Here is an 18,046-nt window from a genome sequence, read left to right as displayed (position 1 = left end):
CTTGGCAAAAAATTTGATTGTATTTTAAGACGTGGAGTGAAAATGAACCAAAAGAACAACCAGGAGATTATGGCACTTCGGATAACTCATGAAACACATGGCGACAACAGTATCAAAACAATTCGCCCATAGAAGAATACAATAAGGAAAACACACGGCCAACAGTTTAAGGCAGAAGAAAGGCATACATCAGTGCTCATTTCTCCCAATCAACACGAGTTAACTCGGTAACATTTTTTATGCAAAAATTAATGTGCGATGTGAATTTATCAAAAGAAACGAACAAAAAAAAACGGAGGAAGAAAAGGTACAAAACTGGTTTCGCTTACGACTTGTTCTTCTTACCAAGAATTTCCATTAACTCCTGGGACATGTAAAACGGCTTTTCCGGCGACCCGTCGTTCATTTCTGTATCTTGTACTGTAGAAAAAAAAAGAAAGAAATTGTATTAAAGAATTGAGCAATAAAGTTAATCAACACAAAACTTACGAAAACAGATAAAGATGGTGTCGATCGCCATGGCGTAGACGCTGAAAAACAGACCGGATATGAAGTAGGCTCCCAACACGGTGGTGATAATTGGCACCATGTAGTAGTGGGTGGGCGGCAGATATTCGTTGATGTAATGAATCCGGTTGGTGAAGACGTAAAAGGACAGTATGCCCACAGATGTGACGATAACGAGACGGCCGATAAACAACAGGAAATCCGTCACTTTGTCCAAGACGGCGACTCGAACGACGTTACGTAAGAGAAGGGAGAAAGCCTCCGAAGCTGATTCGCAGAAACCCGTGCCATTGATGGCGCACAGTACGTACGCGTTGCGGTTGACAAATCGCATGAATTTTTCCAACATCCTGTAAATAAAGCCCAAAATGTTTTAACGATTTAGTAATAAATTTAGGGAATAAATGCTTACCAGAAACAGCATTTGCATAGACACATCATGGCACGGCTGCAGGAAGTGTCCGAGTATTCACGCACTTTTCGGTCGAGGTATTCCAGTAAAACGCGGACGGAACGGATGATGGCGATGATCAGAGAGCCAAAGGCGACGGTCCCCATATGGTAACTTTAAGCCATTAAAAAAAAAACATAGTTTAAAAATGAGAACCGAATAAAAAAAAAGGAAAAATGTGAAATTACAAAATGGTCCTGAAGAAACTGTTAGTCAAGGAGTAGAATGGCACGTCGCGAGATTTGTCGAATGCCCAGTACCAGGACGCAAAGGCGCCGGCCAGCACCATTTCAGACAAAGCAGAAACGAAGAAGAGACCCCAAAACAGACCAAAAAGGTTGTAGATCTGAAGGACAGTCACGTAAAAGTTTCCACCCGTCTCGAAGAATTTGCAAATGGCGCCAGGACATTGACTCGAACAAATTTGTTCGAATCCGAGAGGGATGCAAGTGCCCACCGAATCCTAAATGCCAACAAATACTTGTAAGGACTTGTGATTAATTTATTCCAGTCGAAATTCAACTTACAATCACTGAAGTGCAACTGCAGTTGGTTGTCGTCATGTTGTCGGGACCCACCACCTTGAACGTGGATTTACCTATCGAGGCCGCGTAGAGAGCAACTGCACCGAAATAGCCAATCACAAGCACTTGGAACACCCAAGGGAAGATGGGGAACACTAAAGTGCTCATGAGGCTAGCAACAGCCCTGAAAAAAATCACAAACAAAAGTGATTAAAGAACACGATTAAAAAAGACATTTAACTGTTGATTTAACTTACTTGCTGGCGTGGCCGATGAGGGCAATGGCAATTCGAATCCGGTTGCGCAAAAATATTAGCATCAACACAATGACAACCATTGAAATGCCTAAGATTATGACAAATGCCAGCCATGTTTCCTTCAATTCCAAGTAGGTGCCCAGGTTTGTGGTGAATGCGATTTGAGCCAACGTTTGATTATTGCCTCCCGGGAATTCCTTTAGCTCGGTGTATCGCGTAAAGCAATACCAGAATCCTAAAAAAAAAACCCAAACGAATCTATTAATAAGGCACAGTTTAAAAAGACGACAGAAATTAGAACTTACCAAATCCCTGAAGAGCTAGAATGGCCAAAATTGACAACCAGACCATAAATCCAGCCGCGAATCTCATCAAAACAATCCAGAAGAGAGATATTATCATAGAGACGGCCAGTCCGATCAATATAATCCACCATGTCTCGGAATAGTCTTGAAAAATCCGATCGAATGTCTGCGAAGAAAAATTTTAACAATTAGGGAAATCAAAAGGAATGTGCAGAATAAGGAATTCTACTTTATAAAAGACGAAGAAACGAATAGCACAGAATCAAAGCGAACGCACATTCGACAAAAATAATAAAATAAAAAAAGCCAATGTTTTTCTTTTTACCTGTCCAGCACTCAAAAGCTGCGCTAAGAATATGGTGCCGTTGACTATATCTTCTATCGGGATGGGAACCTCACGGACAGCAGGATTCGAAAAGATTATAGAATCTGTGGTCATATTGGTAAGCGAAGGAATACATCTGCCGGCGACTGTCAAGTTAGAAAATAACAGTGGGACACAAAGATACAGTCTTGGTTAGAAAAAAGCCGTGTGAAAAGCAACTATTAGTCTTGAAGCAGTCATTCAATAACATTCGATCAGGGAGAATAGTCTCAGTTTCGTCAAAAGCAGCGCAGTGCCCAAAGATTAAATAGTGAATTAGTACGCAGAAAGGTATAGTGAAACTATCCATGGAAGGGTGAATAGATTTTTACTGCAAACCTTGGTCAAATCAAGAAGAGTGACCACAGCTTGGTCTACCATATCTTCCTTTCCTTTCAATGCAAGCGGCATTTGAATTTTGGCACGGGGTGCAGCCTTCTTCAAATCGACCGTCAGAATTGGCAGACAGTGCCCAGCAACTATTTTTACACAAACCGTTTTACATAGGGTCGTTTAGGAAGGGAAATGGGCGTGACTCCAAACAGAAACAAGGATTTTGTTTTCCCCTCCTAAATATTATTTTTACGTTTCAAGACTTTTGTACCAACCAACGGAACTTACTCGGCTCGCTTTGAAGGTAATAACTGGCGCACAATCCTTGATCCACGAGTTGTTTCACGCTAAACTGACTGAGAGTCACGTTCTCTTTGCATTTCAATTTGGTTTTGATCAGCTCATCTCCTTTTTCGGCAGCTGAAGCAATGGCTAAAAAGTTTTCAGTTGGACACGACTTGACACAGACCTACAGGGAGAGAAATCGATAGCTAGTTAAATAAAGAGAAACAGACTATATTTGTAAGCTTTCCATATACTTGCGGAGTGGGACATCCGGTTATGAAGATGGAGGGGTCGGCGCATCGAGTGAGATCAAAATAGAATAGGTTGGGCTTATCCTTCACTGTCTCATCGACACCGCAAATTTTTCCATTGCTATCAGTAGGATGGAGGAGGCGTTGCGGATCGCCCAGTGTGAATCCTGACAACCAAGAAAAAAGAATATCGATCAGGACCAACACACAGGAGACACAAGAAGCAACAACAACAACAACAACAATAGTATCTGATTTTCTGGGTAAAAAGTAGACCGGATTACCGGATGACGTGATAGGACTTTGAAATTTTGGTAGGTTACTTTTAAATTTGTTCCACAACATCTATCGGATTTTTTATTTTCCTTACCGTAGAATCCAATGATGCCCCAACCGACCAGGAAAGCAATGAAGATTATCAGACAGAAAATGTCTGTGCAGGATCGGTTTTTGACAGGTCCCCGATGGACCATGCCGGATTGGTCCTCTACAGAAAAATGGCAAGAAAAATAAACATTGATCAACAAAAAAGTTATTTGGCAAAAACATAAAAAAAGAATGCTGGCATCTGTTTCCATATTATTCCTTGCCCGGAGGAGATTAGAAGAAAACAAGATTCTGGGTGTGTATCGATCGTTCTCTCTCTCTATAACGCCCCAAACTCAAGGACCCATGTAACTTGATGAAATAGAAAAGGTCCTCTTCCTTCTTTCTTTCTTTATAAGAAGAAAATGCGAGTCCAATTAGCTCTAGTCAGTAAAATCGATACAAAAAAAGTTGCCCTTTTTTCTACTTTGAAAAGGAAATCGTAAAAAATAAAAAGGGGCGAGATGGAATCTCTGCAAAGAGAGTATGGCAGTCTCAGCTTTCCTATTTCTTCCGGTTATTTGTGTGTCTGAAAAGGCCCTTGTATAGCGCGTGCCGTCATTTCCGCTTGGCGGACAACGGGAAAAGAGAAGAAAGGAATCTCAAATTAAAATAAAAGTCTGTCTGCCCCATTTCCCTAAAGAAATCTACGTCTTGTTTTACGTCGTAAAGCGTGGCCGAAATAAAGAAAGAAGAGTCTTTTTGCGAACAAGTTCGTGTTGCCCAAAGGAATACGAGTGGGTGGAAAATACATTGCAACTGACATACTTTAGTGTGTGTCGTCTCTCGTGGGATTTATTCAGAACGTTTGTACTTACCAACTTTAGTCATTGAAGCGGATGTTGGCGGTGCAGCTGTACTCGTGTGGAATTTAAACCGATCACCAACTATTACTCATCACTCAACAAGCACGTCCGAGACTCTCCAGCAGCAGATGGCAATGATTAATTGCGACCACAAAGTTGAGCCTGCCTAATTGAAAACCACCAGCACAACTTCTGTTCAACTAGAACTCTCCAGACTTTAATCAAATAACTTTACTTTCAACTGCCTTTATTTCACTGAGTCGTCTGCACTAGAATTGTTGCTTAAATGTTGTCTGAAATTCCTAAACTTATCTCTGTACACAAACACACCGACTTGCACAGGTCTTTCTCGATCGTGTGTTGGAAAACAACTGTGAGCCAACGTTGTGATGCCTCAAGGCTAGATACGGCCACCGACCACTGCGACACTAGCGTCAAACATGCAAAACTTTTTTGAGGGGAGGGGGAAAAACACAAAATATTTTTAACAATCTTCTTTTTTATTTCCAGGAAGGAAGTTGTGATTTAGAAACTTTTTATGTTTCAATTTTTCACGGTCTATTGAGCAAAAGTTTATTGCTGTTAACTTTGGGTTACAACTTTCACCAAAATCCCCGTTTGCAAACTTTGCAAAACATCTTTTTTCGCGAATGATTTACACACCCAGACTTTGATCAAATTGATTAGGGTTTTACGAACGAGTTTGATATTTCACAATGTGCCACCCAACGTGGTCATGTGCTTCTGGGAATGAAAAACAAAATCTCGAATGATTTCCATTTGCAGTGCCAATATTCAAATGACGTCTGGTTTTGTTGTTGTTGTGCAATCGTGATGGCGACGAAGGAAACTCTAGACGCAATGAATGGCGTCATATTCCTTAGGACTAGATGTCGGTACTTTTTCCCCGACATGAAGTTTTATATTGCTGTACTTACGAAGCCCATAAAACATATGTGTGTGTGTACGCCATGATGCCCTTATCGTTGGTTTTGCAATGTTTGGAACCGGGACATGTAGGACTGAGGGGCTTTTGGATATGAATGTTATTAGATTAACGCCGCAGCGAGTACATATTTGTAATACACGGCATATTCTCATACAGTTGAAGGGATAGAAATTTTGTTTTACAACATCAGCGTAGGCTCAATTATGGTTGCCTCATTAGAGTTTATTCCGGTTAGACTGAACGAACTCGGCCTTCATTGCCACCATTGTTGTCATGGTGACGAGAATCAACAAGACAATTTTTGACAGCCCATGAAAGTGGTATTATGGATTACGTGCTGTGCAAAAAGAATACTCACTCTGTCACGACACAAAGACTGAATTGTATTGGTAAATAGCAAAGGAAAAAGAAAACTATACAAAGTGAGAGGGTGAAATGGACGTGGGTGCTGTCTGCTAGTTAATCAACTAAACAAGCATCAAATTGCTAAGAAATTAAGAAAATGGAACACACTCTGGGTTACTCGAATATACCTAACACGTGAAAAATTATTTGGGTTCAGGGAAAATATGTCATCGATGGATGAAACTTTGTGTGTGTGGTGCTAAACCTTCAATTTTGTTTGTTTTTTTCTTTGTGAAGAAATAACGATGTTATGACAGGAGCTGTTAACAAGTCGTTGTTAGCTGAACGTATACAATAACAACAACACACTTTGTTCCAGTCAAACCCTGTGTACACCATTCCGGGCGATTCGCAGCCAAATTGCTTTAGAAATAAAAGAAAAAAGGGGATATGAAATATGATCAAATCATCAGATGAATGGATGTGTGTAATCTATTTGGGGAAAGGGGAAAAAATTAAGGAGTTATTGCAGCTAAAGGGATATCATCTCAAATTACAAGAATGGAAGGATTTGACTGGAATGTGCTAGCACATTTAGCATGGAACCGTGAACCGTATTAAGAACTTGCCTAAAACGTTTTATGTATATTTTGGTCATTATAAATGAAGACGAAATCTGGGGATTAATAAAACAATTATTATTCCCCAATTTTCTCTTTTTTTTATTTTGGTTGCTGGCTTATTTCTTTGACGTCGATTTCAGGATTTACCCAAACATTTATTTTTCTTCTCTTTTTCCTTGAAAAAAAAAAGAAAAGAAAAATGACAACAAAATTCACAACCGAATAATGACTTTTGAAAATTCAGGTTGCTATTAATTTGTGCTTAGTATTTTCTACTTCATTTCCCCCCTTGTTCATTATAAGATAGTTTACTGGGTTTCTGTACAGATCATCGTTATATGCTGGGAGACGCAATTGCCGTTGCATCAGAATTATTTATAGAGTTGAGGGGGGGGGGGGGGTAGAGGTTGCTGCCGTTGTCAAAAAAATTATTAAGATTCGGGACTAGTGATAGTAAGGTCGGCCGGGAATTTGAGGTCGATCCGGTAGCCGCGGCGGTACGCTCGGCATGGGTCTCCTAAACGTAATCGATAAATAAATAAATAAACAACGGGGAAAAAACAAACAAATAAATAATAAAATATCAACAAATAAAAATCAATAATAATAAAAAAATAAATCTAGAAAAATTAGCAAATTAAATTCTACAAAATTCCACTAAATAAAAGCATAAATCAGGCAAAGGAAAAAAAAAGGTTAGTCGAGAAAAAATTTAAATTTGAAAATAAATTGAATCGGCCACCAGTAGCAAGCAAAAGGTAAATTTGATGAACCACCCAAGTTTTAGCCAAAGATGAATTTTCAACAAATTGTATTCGGTAAATGGATTCGAGAGTTTAGCTCGGAGAGATTCAGGTTTAAAAGGGAATGATGAAAGTAAATAAGGGAGAGATAGACACATATTTTTGTTTCCTTTTTTTTTTGTGGAGATGATGGGCCCCAAGCATCGCACAAACACACACACACAAATTCCCCCTGTAATGATAATATAATATGTATAAAACAAGAAATCAGAGAAAAAAGAAGAAAAACAGATCTTTCGTAACAACAAAATCGGATTTGGGAATTTTGTTTCCGTTCATTTGACATGTTCGTTTTCTCTCGAATGAATTGAACCCGTTTGATTTGAAAGGGAAAGCATAAAAAACACTACTGTACAAAACTATCTTGTTTTCGGGGGAACAGAAATGGTGTATATTGATGATAACTTTGGGGACGAGGCGGTGTGTCCTTAACTCTCTCTCTTTCATTATTTATTTAGTCAATCTGTCTGCTTTTTAATTTCTTTGCTAATCGTTTCCCTGGCGCTTATTTTCTTCTTCGATTTTGGTGTATAACATCAATCTGGGTAACACACAATTTTTTTTTCGTGTACTATTAACTGGACTACGACAGTATAGTATAGCGTGTCGGCACTAAAAACATTTCCGAAGACAAACATCAACGTGAATTTTTTTTTTGGGGGGGGTAGGATATATGGACATAGTTTCTCGTATGTATATATATCATTAAGGAAACGACGCAATAAACAAACTGTGTGTTAGACGCAAGTGCTGTGAAAACAAACCCAAGAGCCAATTAGGAGTGATTTAGAGACAGAGAGATGATCTAATTAACAAACAACTCTTTTCAAATATGGAATCGGATCCCAAGCAAATAATCGAAAAGAAACAATTACTATTCGGATTCTTTTTTTTAAACCACATCAAACTTTTTTATTATTATTAACTTTTAGAACGTTAAGTTTGTGTTTTTCAAAGGAGGATGAATGGAAAAACAAGAAACAATAACATGGCCTAAAGGTTTTTTTTTGTTTAATTTTTAAGGACTTTTCTCACCAGTCCGACTGAATTCTTTAGCTTTTCGCGGTTTGATCAAATTTCTTTCGCTGACGGCCACTGATATTGATATAGAAATCGACGCGGTTGAGATTTAACAGCAATACGACGTAGTGCTATTCGACTACAGTTACGTAGTGAACATTTCTTTGTTCTAAAAAGAGAAGTGAGAGAGAGAAAGATAACAAGAGAAAACGAACGTGTGGGAGAGGCAGCGAAAATTCAAACACAAAACGTTTTCGTTTAAATTTGTTTGGGAGATTTTGTTTTTCTCGACTTTTGAATCGACACAACAAATTCTTTTTTCTAGACAGGAGGTGATACAGTAACGGAATGTTTATGGGAAAGAGGAGAGGAAGGAGGGTTCGGGTGGGTATTATTTGATGATTCGTTTCAAATTTGTTTGTGTGATCATATCAGATCCGGTTTGATTTTTGTTTCTAATTGAATTTAAACTGCTTCCCGAGAGCGCCGACCATTTCATTGACGGCGACGTTGACTACTGCTTGCTGGACGCGCTGCGGTAAGACGATGCCGGGCTGCTGGGAACCTCCTCCTACTCCTCGCCTGTGTTTTGGTTTGGTTGTGTTTCAGGATATTTCGGTATTACATTATTTCGGGATTCTTACACACACACACACACACACACACACGAGAAGGATGTTTGTTTTGTTTTTTTGCATATGGATCGAAGAAAAAACAAAAGTAAAAAAAGGAAACAAAAAAAACGAGTTCAAATGCCCCCAGAAAATAAACCCAAAAGCAAAAAGTAGAGAGAGAGAGATGGAGAGCATACAAACAACGTACATAGATCGAGTGCACACAACATTAGCATTTATTTTTTTTTAGTAAGGAGAAGCTATAAGACCATCCGACCGCATTGATGGATTCAAAAAAGAGAAAGAAAGAAAAGTCGAACGACAAAAAACAGGCGGTACAATAATAAATTTCTTGGGAATTTATAAAAACAAATACACAAAACAAAAAGTTTTGTCCAATTCTTTTCTTTCTTTCTAATTTTTTTCTTTCTATTTCTCTCCAGAGAGTGCACGTGTGTGTGTGTGTGTGTGACTGGATGATGAAGAGGGGGTTTTTTTCTAGCGTGTGACGGATGTGATACATGAATAACCGTTTTTCTCGGGAGGGGAGAATTCTCTCTCTCTCTGTTTTATTAGTTTGTTCACTTTCTCGTTTGTTTTCTTTTTACGTGCGCCGACTGCAATATGAAAAAGACAAAAAAAAATGGATACCAACAAGGAAATTGGTGGCGTTCAATTTTTTGGGGCTTTCGTGACTACAAAGAAATTTAAACTATCACACACATTTCCTTTTAAAAAAAAGAAAAAGAAAAAAGCTCTCCTATTCTCCAGCTCGTGAATGCACACACACACACTTCTGGCTTCATAGTATAAAATTAGTCAACATAATTCGCTTCTTCCTTTGTTAAAATATCAAGTCAAGATGACAAGAGACACGCACACGAATTAATAAATTCACCCGAAGCAAACACACAAAACATACCGCGAACAACACCCACCCCTTTTGTCCCCGGCTACTACTAATGCGTTTGTCCAATTACTTTCCAAGTATTTCTCTACTGCACATTAAAAAACAATTCAACAAGATAATCCCTCTATCAAGTATCTTATACAGGCGCGAAGAGAAATACTTGAACGAACTGATTGTAGATAGTTAAAGGGCAGTTAGTAATTAAATTTGATTCACAAATCTACCTACTTAATGATAATAACAATAAATCTAATTAGGATTTTGATGAGGGGGGTGACTTACGTTGGCACAAGTGGCGGCGGGAGCGCAGTTCCGCCGGGACGTGAAGGTGGTGCCGGTGGGGCCCTTCCGGTTGCATCTCCAGGGCGATTAGGTACGGCCGGTGCGGGGCGGCCAGTCACCGGAGGAGCCGGTGGAGCTCGGCTGACCGATGATCCCGGACCAGGAGCGGGAGCTGGAGCGACTCCACTCATTGGGCGACGGTTAGGACCGCCAGGAGACGGTGGTGACACTCGCTGACCGATACTAATAACACAAAAAAAGAAATACAAATGAAAAACTTTTCCGTTGGACATCTTTTGTGAATTGAATGCACGAAAATTGTACGAAGAAAGAAATGAATAAGAAAAAGGGGGGATCGATTGGAGACATCAAATCTATCCAATCGGAAGATATATATGTAGACGGGGCCGTAACTTGGATCCGTTTCAAAAAGATTGGATGCGACATTTTGACGTCGAGCCAGAAAAAAAAAAGATTCAACGCGATAGAGAAAAAAGAGAGAAAAGAAGGGATAGCCTTCTTGGCAGTTTTGTGATATTTTTTTTTCGTGTTGTATAATGAACCTTGAATTATCAGGTCCAGACCTGAAGTAGTCGTCGCCACCCCTAACGGGCGGAGGAACGGGCGTTGAAACTGTGGCCATCGACACGTCACCAATAATCTTCAGGGCTTCTTTACAGGCGTGGTAGATTCGCAACATTTCCTCTCGCTTGACGGCCTCCTCGGCACTCTCTTCCATCATGTTGTTCTGCAAGTAAATAATCCAATAACAAAGTTTTAATCTTAGGACTTGGGCAAAGGAGATTTCCAACTCAATTTACCGTGTCGCCAGTAGCGTAGAGGTTGGCCAGCAGCTCAGCCATGATAAAATCCTTGGTATCGTTGATCATCAAGTGCATGATCGTCTTGGGCACCAAATCTCTCGTGGTCTTGGTCACGATTTTCATGTACGAGTCGACCAAATTACGAATAGTTTCAACCTAGACACAAAGAGAGAGAACGATTACACACGCACGTTCAACACATCCAGTTCTTTTTCCACGTTATTACCTGTCGCTCAAGTTGGGGATCCATTGAAGCGGAATTCTCGCGATCAGCAGAATCTTCACCGTTGGTGGTATCAGACAACTTTTCGGGGTAGACACCGGCACGCAAGAAAGAAGCCTTCCACGAATCGACATCATCTTGAGTCTCGCAACTCACTTCCAGCTGCTTGTAATCCTGTGAACATCGGGGGCAAGAAAACCAATGAAAATAAATAAGGAATCCCCAAAAAAGTGAACATGCAAATAGTATTTCCGAACCTTGTACACGTTGCGACCGTCTTTATTGAAAAGGCCAATGGCATGCCGACGAGACATGAATCCTTGCTCGATATCACGCAGCTTCAGACCGTCCAGATTCAGCATGTACTTCTTATCTTTCTCCTGCGATCCATGACAAATGGAATGTTTTTTTTTTTTATTTTTTGAACAAATTCAACGACCGAAAGGAAATCGATCAAACGGAAACAAAATACCTCGTCGTCTTTGTACCACGACAGGGTCTCCGAGCTCAAAACGAACCAGTAATCCCGCGAACCGCCTTTCATGATGCCCAAATTGGAGATGGACATGTAGCCTTTGCGGATGACTTGATTGCCAAGCTTTCGTCCTGTATTGCTGGCATTCTCCGACGACTGCTGGGCGCTATAAAAGTAGGCGATAAAAAGAAAAAAGCAAAATGCGTTCGAGAAACATTAGAAAAACAATTGCGTCAATGGCATCCCATCAATTGAATGTAAACAAGTAGCAGAGGGAGGATACAAACGTATCAGTAATGGAAATGATTTTAGAGTTAGTGAAAATAATAGATGTCACACTACGTATTCAGCAATGCTAAAAGAAAGAATAGAAGGAATTCAATCCAAATAATAGAAAAGGATAGTGATCCATTGGTTCCAACGTCAACTACTGGCTAAATGAATACAAATGCAGCGAAGATTGTACGCTCATTAGTGCGTTAATTTGTCTGTTAGAAGAAACAAATTAAAAGTCTAAAGAGTCAAAAAAAAAGTGGAATGCGAAGGCAGAGCAGCTAATTGAATGCGATGATTTGTTTTTAAAAGCAAAGTAGAAAAAGTAAAACCAAAAAAGTTGGAAAAAAAGTGAAATCCAAAAAAACAAAACGAAAAAATGTTTTTACAGCAGTCGTCAACTGGCATCACGTACCGTGTCATAGAGATGCTCTCCGCTCTGCCAACGCATCAAAGCCAAAGTAAAAGTCGTCAGAACAATCACAAAACATTTATGGAGAGAAGAAAGAAATATTTTGGAAAATGGTAAAGAAAAAAAAATCAAAAACAAAACAAAAACACACAAAAAGAAAAACAAAAAAAAAATCTCTGTATAAAGAAAGGAAACATAAGTGCAGTCATCTAAAGCTGTTGTATAGAAATTTAATGGAAGGTAAAAGCAATAAAATTAAATAAAAAAAAGTTAACAAAAAGTTAACTTAAAAAGGCAGAAGAGAGGTCAGCTGTGCTGGCATAACTTGTTCATTACTAAACTCTAAATCACCTTATTAAATCTATAATTCTCAATAAAATATCTAGAAATTAGAACGGGTGATTTTATACTTTGCGAATCCGATAAAGTCCTCGTGGTTGGTGTTCATGTAAGCCAACTCGCACTCGTTGAGGAGAATGATCTGGTCCTTGCATCGCTGCTCACGCTCGCGAATTTGTGTCGTGATGATACGCTCGGCTTCTTCGCGTAGTCGTGGATAACGGTTCATCTGTTTGTCCAGGAAATGAGAGGTCGTTAATATCAATAGCATATAGCCGACCCAGACTTCCCACAGAGTCAACCCGTAAATAAACACACAAACAAAATAGAACCGGCATGATTCCCCAAACTGATCGGTAAGTGTACATGTCTAACCTTTTCGGCGCAGAAGCGGACAACGTTAGTCAACTCGGCGACGACCAAATCGATACACTTGAGGGAGGGTTCCTTGAGGCGGGATATCTGCTTCTTGACGATGGCCTCAAAGGCAAGATCGGGAGTGAAGAGACCGACGCGAATACCGTGGATGTTGCGGATGGCGAACGCAATTTCGCGGCGCAACTCTTTCTCGTCAAACTCCATCTTGACAATTTCGAATGGGAAACGCTCGTGGAACAAGCGGTTGATCTTGGCACCGCCAGACAGTTCCATCGTGTTAATATTGGCCGTGCCAGAACCTTCGATGGCCCGCTCGAAATCCGACTGGAGCTGCTGGATCATCCTGAAATGCGACACGAACCACAGAGCCGTGAGTTGACAACAACAACAACAACAAACCGGTGTGGTGACAAGAGATAAACACAATGGAATCAATTCCGCTGGCTTACTGAAGCATGGCTTTCGTCTTGATGCTCGGGTCGTCGGGACGAAAGTGTTTGAACTGTTCCACTTCCTTCTCCATGCTCAGCAATTGTTTCTACATGGCGAAATTAAAAAAAAGATGACAAACAAAAAAGCGTTAAAGAATTTCTCATCTGTTGTCAACATCCTGCTGATCCCATTTCAAATGCCATTATTATTGCCCACCACGCATTCTCATCCCATTCATTCCCTGTGACAACAACAACAACAACAGACCTGGAGACGGTCTCTCAATCCTGGCAACGTTTCACGGATGTGGTTAGTGAGCTGCTGATTGAGAACACGTTGAAGGTAGGGCGTTCCCATTCTCTCAGCCATATGGCGGTAGGATGGGTGGCCGAGGAAGAATTTGCGCTCGGCCGCTACAGCCACTTTAATGTCTTTGCGTCCGTCGATATCCTTTTGGCTACGGTTGACCACACCGACGTAGCCGCGCCGCAACGGCAGCAGCTTGTTCTCCAAAATGTCTCGAGCATCCGTTCCTTCGTCCATCAAATCCAGCTTGGTGATGACACCAATTGTTCGCAAACCTGTGCAACAACAGCGCGTTAACGAAACATTCTGGATAAAATAACCAACACCATCCAGACATCGATCGAACCAGAGCAAATCCTCTCTCCGTTTCGGTCGACGGATCGATAGTGGCAATCCTTTAAGCAGGTTTAAAAATGCAAGTATCGGGGAGTCATCAAAGAAAATGGTGCCGTGGAGATTGCGTTCAAGGTTTAACAGGGATCTTTCCCAATTGAGATATATAAAACTGCCTGGCACGATTTTCTTTCACGTCAAAAGTCAAAGGAAATTGGAATGTCAAGACAGGGAAATATACAAGCAATAAAACACGAATCAGGAAGCAACTCACGTGCCTGCGACCTTTTTAAAAAAGGGTAGAGGAGCAGAAACTACAATTTATTATTTTTATTATACCTGCAGGATCTACTTCTTTGGCCAGTTTCAAAGCATCCGAATTGGCCAAATCAATGTTGGCAGGGGTAACAGCCAGGATGAGGCAACTAGATTTTGTGATATAGGTGAGGATCATGCTACGTATTTGCATCTCAATGTCGATAGGTTGGTCACCGACGGCAATTTTCGTCAAGCCAGGCAAATCAATCAGGGTCAAATTAAGAACTACAACACGAAAACAAAAAGCGGTAAAAAAATAAAATAAAAATAATAAAAAAGAAACTCTTGACATGCGATCATCATTCATTACATAACTAACTAAAAAAAGAACCCACACACGCCAAGCCTATTTACACGAGGGGGGCCCATTCATAAATACAGAAGCTGCCAAGTATTCGTGCTGATAATTTCGCAATGTGAAATACCATCGGGATCCACTTCCTTGGCCAATTTCAAGGCATCCGAATTAGCCAAATCAATGTTGGCAGGAGTGACTGCCAGGATAAGGCAAGTCTCCTTGGTGATGAATTGAAAAATCATGTCTCGGATTTGAGCCTCGATGTCCAAAGGCTGATCGCCAACAGCGATCTTGGTCAGACCGGGCAAGTCGATCAGGGTGATGTTCAGCACTACATACACACACACGCAACAGTCGTGAGTTTGTGGGAGTTATTTTATTATTGAAAAAGCCCTCCGAAAAAAAAAAAACACGAATGGCTCGTAAGAAGATTCCGGTCAATGGCATTCTTTTATTACATTATATTGCGGGGGGGAAGCGCTCGGACTCGGTGCGTGCCTCAAGAGGTCAGTTTACCAGATCAAATATTCGTTCCACTATAACCGGCCTAGATAAGACATCTTTCGGTAAGAATTGAGAAAAAGAGCAAAAACTTTTGTGTGAGTCTTATCCTCAATTTGTTTTTCCTTCTTTCATCCCATCTGTTCCCTTTTGCTCTCTTGAGGTTAATATCGACCAGAAGACTCAGCTTCTTTTCCTATTGATTGTCAATGGCGCCAAAAAAAAAGGGAAAAACTTATGCGAATTCCTTGGGAAAAAAAAAGAGAAAAGTTTTTCTTGTAGAGGCATCGACACAACATGGCGACCAATCCACAACGAAACTACGGTGTGATGGGCGAGTGTAGCAGCATCTGAATAAGAGTAATCTTTCTTCTTCTTTTTTTGTTGTTGTTGTGAGTGGTGCTGCACGAGAAAAGAAAAACTCTTACGTTATTTCTCCCTTTTTTCCTGCTCATTCTCTTCCTAGGAGACGGCAAACGGCCGTATCGATCAGACCAGCCTCGATCCTCCCACAGTTGAGAGGGCCCCTCTTTTGCGCGCACATACACGATACATACAAAACCGCGTATACCCTCGAGACGGAAGACATACAGAATTTGGGTTTTTTCCCGGAAAAATAAACCCCAGTCCACAATACTAAAGTTTAACATTTTTAATGGCTATTTCAAATGCTACTCCGGTTGTCGTATAGGCAGAGCAATGGCTGGATTCATTCATACGAGTGTGTTGAGTCGACGGGAGGCTTCCCCTCTAGGTGGTACCCAATCTAATTACTCTCTCAACTATTTAGTCTGTCGATCAAGTCGTCGTGGGGAGCCTAGTCGGACGGGGGGTGATGAGGCGGTTCTTTGGCTACATAAGAGAGAATGATCGATGATGCAAGAATCATGGAAATGTGGTCGACCAACGAGGGGGGTTCCTTATTTTTCCTCTTTTTTGTATAGTGCCAATCTCTCGCAGCGGGCAGGAGGTATTGATCCGTTCATCCCGAGCAATGCTCGGGACTGCACACTTTTCTATATGTGGACGTATACTCCAGTGTGAGTAGTGATGGGTCGGAAGATTTAGACAAGGGAAAGAACTTGGCGACATGTTTTGGCCACCACCATTACTTGTAATGGTGTTTTAATAACGCCGTTAAACCCTCCCAAAGTCTAGTTCAATTGTGTGACATTTTAAATTCTTAAATAAATAACCATTATCAAACTCTAAACTTTTCTGTAAGTAAAGTTGGACTTGTGAAGTAAAATTGGTTTACCGTGAGGAGAGTATACTCTCAAATTGATGGGCAAGTTGGATATTCCTTTGTTGGTACCAGTTAATCGGTCAGTGTCTGCCTCAATTTCCTTACGAATCTCATCAAAGTCAGCAAAGATCTTTCCTTTGCAGTGCAAAAACTCTCCATATTCTGAAAGTTCAAACATATTGATTATTACTCACAGATATAACATGTATTGCATTTGCCAAGTTACTTACCCTGAGGAGAGTTGATCAGCTGCAAGATAAGGGGACGTCGAGTGACAATGCCAGAGCCACGAGGTAGGAAATCCCTGCACAAGTGAAAAAACAATGAGTTATGAGAAAACAAAGGGGAGGTTTCTCGAAATTAATCCCACCTGCCAACAAAATTTTCCAGCACAGAGCTTTTTCCTGCACTTTGCCCACCCACAACAGCAATTTGGGGTAGGTCAAGAGACATTTGCACCCCCAACGAAGTGAAGGCATCTTGCAATTTATTCACGAGAGGAATAAGGGATTCCATTCCCTGATTGCCTGCCATTTTCGATGGTGTTTTCGACGGTCGAGCCTAACGTTACAAAAAGAACTCGGACCAGTCGGGAACTTCCCCACTATGGCGGACCACAGAGAGGATTGCACAATGAAACGAAATTCACAAAAAAACACAAGAAGACTTTCAGGGAGTTGGTTAATCTTTTTTCAGCCACAATACTGTCGGTGGAACCGTGTTTGACGTTGGGTAGAGAATGACAGCGGTTGGAGAGAGCGCACCAGCACCGTCTCTCATAGCACGAACTGGCTCGAATATGGCCAGGCCAACTCAACATGGCTGCATAGACTGTGAGATACGCCACACAGCGGCCGATTGCACAACCGCATCGGAAAGTGTCCCAATATTGACTCGGGGATCGAAGAAATTTCTATAAGACGAAAAGCCGTCGGACCGGAGCCGAACATATTCAAGTGTTTCCCATCCGTCAAGTGTTTAAATATTTCAAACAAAATAAAACTGCAGGAAATCATATTACGCAGCACAAATGGGTCACGCTGATGCGCACCATAAATTTTCATCGGAATATTATTTCCTTATATATTCTTTCATCTACCGCCTGCTAGGATTTCACATCCTATAACAATAAACATCACTATCAGTGATGCAATCTCGTCTTAGTCACTTAGTCGGCTTAGTGAAATTACATTTATGCCACGCTCCCCGAGTTTCAACCCATCCCATTTTCACAGCGTCGCAGAATTCCTACGCGCCTAATTCGATTAAGATTTTTACAAAATGGTATTCAACACGAATAACAATAAGTTGAAAGGATGGATGGTGACGTTTTTTTTCCACGTTCCTTTGCTTCCCATGAAATCGTCAGCTGACACATGGTCGATACGTAGACGACGGAAACTTAACACGATTTTTTTTTTCTCTATGAAGCAGATTATTGAACGTATCGATCGTATGAGCAAATGAATCAATAAGAACTCAAGCTCCACAAAAAGATACAAGTTAATCCCTTTGAAAACTAGAAACATTACAAATCAGGAAATCATTCATAAAAGACCCTTCAGTCAAACAGATCTACAAATGGATTGCCAAAAAAGAGAATGTTAAATTTATTTCCATGAAACTTTAATTCAAAGTGCCCATTCGTCATTTGACACGTTTGCGCGCGCTCCCTTTTCAGTTACAAAATACC

At 40.7% G+C, this 18,046-nt stretch overlaps 2 protein-coding genes across 24 annotated transcripts; both read right to left on the bottom strand.

The window, feature by feature from the left end:
• LOC124197444 (choline transporter-like protein 2) lies at positions 1–5,307 on the bottom strand. 2 transcript variants are annotated; one of them, XM_046592917.1, is made up of 12 exons: positions 4,462–5,307; positions 3,648–3,764; positions 3,281–3,444; positions 3,030–3,210; positions 2,370–2,515; positions 2,045–2,210; positions 1,740–1,974; positions 1,486–1,666; positions 1,147–1,421; positions 920–1,072; positions 490–857; positions 1–420 (listed from the first exon to the last, which is right to left on the bottom strand). In XM_046592917.1, the coding sequence occupies exons 1-12, from the start codon at positions 4,472–4,474 to the stop codon at positions 326–328; spliced, it is 2,094 nt and encodes a 697-aa protein (XP_046448873.1). In that variant the 5' UTR covers positions 4,475–5,307; the 3' UTR covers positions 1–325. The 2 variants fall into 2 exon arrangements, with proteins under 2 accessions (XP_046448873.1, XP_046448874.1); XM_046592918.1 differs by lacking the exon at positions 2,370–2,515 and adding an exon at positions 2,748–2,887 and having other exon boundaries at positions 4,462–5,190.
• A 453-nt stretch (positions 5,308–5,760) lies between these two features.
• LOC124197440 (dynamin-like) lies at positions 5,761–17,244 on the bottom strand. Of its 22 annotated transcripts, none has more exons than XM_046592901.1 (16): positions 16,724–17,183; positions 16,584–16,657; positions 16,366–16,515; positions 14,734–14,937; positions 13,619–13,932; positions 13,369–13,457; positions 12,917–13,262; positions 12,613–12,770; positions 12,206–12,229; positions 11,515–11,683; positions 11,300–11,422; positions 11,046–11,216; positions 10,817–10,975; positions 10,559–10,743; positions 9,996–10,238; positions 5,761–6,883 (listed from the first exon to the last, which is right to left on the bottom strand). In XM_046592901.1, exons 1-16 carry the CDS (start codon positions 16,885–16,887, stop codon positions 6,811–6,813), a joined length of 2,646 nt encoding a protein of 881 aa, XP_046448857.1. In that variant the 5' UTR covers positions 16,888–17,183; the 3' UTR covers positions 5,761–6,810. The 22 variants fall into 22 exon arrangements, with proteins under 22 accessions (XP_046448857.1, XP_046448856.1, XP_046448858.1 ...); XM_046592900.1 differs by lacking the exon at positions 14,734–14,937 and adding an exon at positions 14,330–14,533 and having other exon boundaries at positions 16,724–17,181; XM_046592902.1 differs by lacking the exon at positions 14,734–14,937 and adding an exon at positions 14,330–14,533 and having other exon boundaries at positions 10,580–10,743; positions 16,724–17,181.
• Positions 17,245–18,046: the final 802 nt, after the last annotated feature.

This window comes from Daphnia pulex, chromosome 7, assembly GCF_021134715.1.
Source record: "Daphnia pulex isolate KAP4 chromosome 7, ASM2113471v1".
Lineage (NCBI taxonomy): Eukaryota > Metazoa > Arthropoda > Branchiopoda > Diplostraca > Daphniidae > Daphnia > Daphnia pulex.
This window is presented reverse-complemented; position numbering and strand designations above follow the sequence as displayed.